Below are 4,664 nucleotides of genomic sequence, written 5' to 3'. Positions count from 1 at the left end.
AAGTCAGTTATAATTTAAAAAAATTAGTTCCATTTGCTAAACATAATTTCCTCAGTATTTGGTAGCCTAGTTTCAACTACATATATATATATATATATGAAATTTTCTTTGCATTTAATCATTAAATAATGGTAAACAAGTCAGGTGATGCCAATTTAATTCAATTTTCTTGCTTGCAAACGTTTTTGGATCTGACTTAATGGTGTCTGAAATTAAAGGTACATTTCTTAGTTGTTTTTTTTTAACAACTAAATATGTAGAAGAATAAAAGTAAATCAATTACCTTTAAATATAAGAAACCACATTCTTTAATCCAGATTTTAACTCAACATGCAAGAATATTTACCTCGCAGTAGTTGTAAAGGCTAATTTTATAATGACAAATGCTAACAGCTGTGTGTCGTTGCTAACATAATGAGGCTTCGGCATAGTGGAATAGAAAGTGTAGGTGACAGCTGTCATTTTCAATTTAAAAGGTCAAAGGCATTTTTCTTCATTCATTGTCTAAAGGCGCTCTTAGGGCAGCTTAGCTGTGGCGAAATAAATTCAACATTATCCTTTAAAACACGTCAAGTTCGTGTGCTTCGAGTCCTAAATGAGAACGAAGAAGCTACTGGCTTCTTTTTTATTACCAAGGCTGGATAAATGAGAAGCAACCGAACAACTTTACAATTCTTACTCTTACAAGACAATACTGGTGGCATTTCGTACACAACCACTATTTTTAATAACAGGGAATAATGTGTTTTAATTCGGCTGAATTTATTTCCCGAAACTATTAACTTAATTGGAAGTTTTTCAACAATTAAGACGGCTGTACTCACTTTCGACCTGTGGCTCTGTGGACTCCTCTGTATTTACTTCCTGTTTCCTAGAGCACGTGTCTATGACAGCTGACGCTCCGCCCCCACTCGCAGCCGATTGGCCAGCTCTTTGACGGCGGGAGTTTTTACTCTTGATCGAAACTCGATGAATAACATTGTACAAAAAACATTTTTAATCCCATAAAGCGAATTTAGAATTATAATAATGATAAAATATTTTAAACGCTGATATAGTTAAGCGAAACTTAATAAATAAATGGATGTAAATAAACTATACTGTTCAATTTGAAAATATACAGGGCAATTAAATTAAATTAAATCCCATTTTAACAGATTTGGGGTCTATTTACATGTTACTTAAGCAATAAACACTGGAGAAAATACGCAGTTAAAATAAACAAAAACAAGGAACATGAACATGGCAGCAATTACTGATAAAAAGGAAATACACACTCACTGGCCACTTTTTTAGGTACACCTTACGAGAACTAGATTTCTTTTTTCCATTTCAACCTTAGCTCTTTGTGGCATAGATTAAATAAAGTATCAGAAACATTTCTCAGGCGTTTGGTTTGACATTAATGTAAAAGTATGCAGCTGTTGGAGAACAGTAACTCATTTTCGTGTCCAAGAAACCATTTGCAGTACTGTTTGCTGCCAGAACTGGTCCATCTTTTCATGTGTTTTGTCAGTTGTTTTTACTTATTTTTAAATAGTTTTTTCTTGTTTCACCAGCAGAGAGAGAAAAAAGAGAAAAAAAATGTGTATGTATGGCACAAACATTTAAATATAAAGTAGATTCAAGATAAAACAAATCAAAGTTTGAACGTCAGGCGAGTCAGTAAAAGTCATTAAAAGCATTCACGCTACTTATACTAAATTATCAGCCATACCTTCTGAATGCTGCTAATGAAATCGAGTCATTAGAAGCATTTACTGCAGTATTTGTCTCTCTAACACCTCATATATCGTTGGTGTTGTAAGAAAACAGGACTGTTGTAGATTAAACCAGTTTTTACAATAATAAAATGTCAATAAATGATCTTCAGTGATCACTTACTTTTCCTGTTTCTCATAAAGAATTTCACAATTTTAAAATATAAAAAGACCTGAGATCTTCACTTCTACTTTGGGCATGCATGTTTATTTTTGGACATTTTGCACAGCAGTGATCCAAAACTGATTCCTTTTTCCCCTTTTACAGCTGGAACCTTCCTGAAATGCTTTTGGCATTTATCTCAGAGGGAAATCCAGGCTATCTTGAACTTTGACCTGCAGACCTTTCCAACACATTTTGAGCTTTGTTGTATTAAAAAAAAAAAAAAAACTTGAACTTGAACTTTTTAAATTTTAATGAAAAGAAAACAGAGGTGATGGTGTTTGGACCCAGTGGCTCCTGTGAGTCCTCCTCTGTTGACCTGGGACCCTTGGAGGTTTACTTTAAACCTGTTATTACAGATCTTGGTTTTAAGGTGGGCAGTGATTTCAAATTGGACAGCCAAATCAGAGCCGTGGTTAAGTCCAGCTTTTATCATTTAAGGCGATTGGCGTCAGTGAAATCTTTTCTTTCCAGGCAGCATTTTGAAACAGTGATCCACGTTTTTATTTCGACTTGATTGTATTACTGTAACTCACTTTATCTGGGAGTCAGTAAGTCGCTGCTCTCACGTCTGCAGCTGGTTCAGAACGCTGCTGCATGACTTTTGACAGGAACTCGAAAGAGAGAGCCTGTGACCTCTGTCCTGGCCTCACTTCGCTGGTTGCCTGTATATTTTAGGATTCATTTTAAAATTCTTATGTTTGTTTTTAAATCATGGCATAATCTTGCCCCGGCTTACCTCTCTGAGCTTCTTCACCCCTATATGCTCTATCGGTCTCTCAGGTCCGCAGATCAGCTGCTCTTGGAGGTACCGGGATCCAGAAGGAAGCTCAGAAGGGACAGAGCTTTCTCTGTCATGGGCCCCAAGTTATGGAACGACTTGGCTTTGCAGGTCAGAGAGGCCCCTTCACTGTCCACTTTCAAAGCTCGTCTTAAAACCAATCTATTTTACTTGGCTTTCAACTCCAGCGGGATCTAGTTTTAAATTGTATGTTTGTTTTTAAACTGTAAGAGTTTTTATTTTTTTTATTATTATGTTGTGTTTTAATGTACAGCACTTTGTATCAGCTGTGGTTGTTTTAAAGTGCTTTATAAATAAAGTTGGCATGGTATGGTATGGTGTTGTCATTCAGAATTTCCTTTTTCTAAAGCATGGAATCTCCTCCGAGCGCCAAAGTTCAGATCTTATGCCACATCTGATTTAAGTTACTTTTAAGGCTGACTCATCGATCTGGATGGTTTTTATGCAACATACCAGCCAGTTAACAAGGACAGTCTCAAGAACAATTTGTTTTCTTTTTGAATAAAAGACACAATTACTTAAATGGAGTTTAAACATTTCAAGGAAACATTGTTTCTGAAGAAAGATGTCTTATGGTTTTCTGGGAAAACAGTTCTTTTTAGAAACATTCCTAAAATGCTTCACAGTCCTCATTGTGTAGTTACCGAAGCTGCTGGGGGTTAAAGGGAAAACAAACTCCACAAAGCTGTGTGCATTCAGCCACAGATGTTCAGCCTATTAAAGGAGCATTTCTGCTCCAAGTGCATCTGATATGTAATGCAGTATGTGGATGTAGTCATGCGGTCTCCTCTTTCTTATGCTTAACATCAGCTAAGAAGTACAGGCTAACATTATTAGCTTCACTGATGGATTAAAAAGTCACGCAACAAGTTAAGCACTCAAAGATTCTGCAGTGGATCGTTTTGTGTTGGACTAAAAACGGATGTTTAAGATGCAGGGGGGAAAAAAGATGCACCTGCAATGGTTATTTCAGTTTATTTTATTCGTTCTAGTTCACAGCAGCAGTCATCTGTGGTGTATGGCTTTTTGCATGTAGAGCTTTGTACCGCCTCACCAGACACATCTTGTCAGGGATGTGTAGACACGAGAGGTGTTAGCTGCCCGGTACGAGTCCTGCAGGCAGGAAGGAAGGGCCAGCGACACAGATCTTCTCTCCATCGGCCCCTGAGGCAGGTTGGACTTCTAATGTTACCGTAGGAAATGCGGGACAACGTACCGTTCCATGTTACTTCATCAGCAAAAGGTTCAACGAGGGGCCTAGGATGTACTTCAGATCTGTCATTCAAAGTTATTTCCTGATGAGGGCAATGAGCCTGATGGTGGCTTTCTTGGGCGTCAGGATGATTGGATCATTTGAAACAGGAAGAAGCCACACACTCAGTTAGAGAGACTTGTCAAACGACTGAGTGACGATAGGAGCTAGCTGGAAGAGAGTTTATCTTTCTTACTTAAATGGCCAACTGAAAGCGGTAAGGTAACCACTGACGACAAAAATAGATTTTTTTCCCCCAAAGTTATAGAGACATTCTCTCTTCCTTTTTTTATCAAGGGAGACTTTGTCTGATTCTGAAGCCTCTTCATCGTCTATCCTCCTCTTCCTGAGGTCGACATCCTACTGTAAATGATGAGGCAGAACAAGTTTTGCTCTCTTTGGTCACTGCTGTAAAGCAAAGCCAAAACGTTTTCTATTAGCATATTAGCCATTAGCACAGTTCACATCACTACCGTAAACAACGGTTTCTACTACCAAACTCAAATCATGTTCCATAACACACAGAGGCTGAACAGTTGAGCCCTGCCGAAATTAATTTTATCTTCATATTTTTAAAACAAGGGTTTCCAAACTGTTGCCAGAGGGCTATGTGCAGATCACAGTGACTTTGTGTGGCTCCTGATCACATTTCACAAATGATGCAGATGGTCCCTTTTTTTAAAAAAA

The 4,664-nt window shown here is 37.7% G+C and overlaps 1 protein-coding gene and 1 long non-coding RNA gene across 2 annotated transcripts in view; both read right to left on the bottom strand.

Moving 5' to 3' along the window:
• The window catches only part of LOC106957216 (uncharacterized), a 9,903-nt gene extending 8,980 nt beyond the window's left edge, over nucleotides 1-923 (bottom strand). The window contains exon 1 of the long non-coding RNA XR_001426910.1: nucleotides 825-923. This is a non-coding gene — a long non-coding RNA (uncharacterized LOC106957216). The remainder of the gene's footprint in view (nucleotides 1-824) is intronic.
• Nucleotides 924-3,686: 2,763 nt separating this feature from the next.
• LOC106957219 (homeodomain-interacting protein kinase 2-like) overlaps nucleotides 3,687-4,664 on the bottom strand; it is a 109,898-nt gene continuing 108,920 nt past the window's right edge. The window contains exon 12 of the mRNA XM_015048483.1: nucleotides 3,687-4,385. Coding sequence (XP_014903969.1) covers nucleotides 4,310-4,385 — 76 coding nt within the window. The 3' untranslated portion in view covers nucleotides 3,687-4,309. The remainder of the gene's footprint in view (nucleotides 4,386-4,664) is intronic.

This window comes from Poecilia latipinna, unplaced genomic scaffold, assembly GCF_001443285.1.
Source record: "Poecilia latipinna isolate Pla-1442-1.1 unplaced genomic scaffold, P_latipinna-1.0 Scaffold886, whole genome shotgun sequence".
Classification (NCBI taxonomy): Eukaryota; Metazoa; Chordata; class Actinopteri; order Cyprinodontiformes; family Poeciliidae; genus Poecilia; species Poecilia latipinna.
This window is presented reverse-complemented; position numbering and strand designations above follow the sequence as displayed.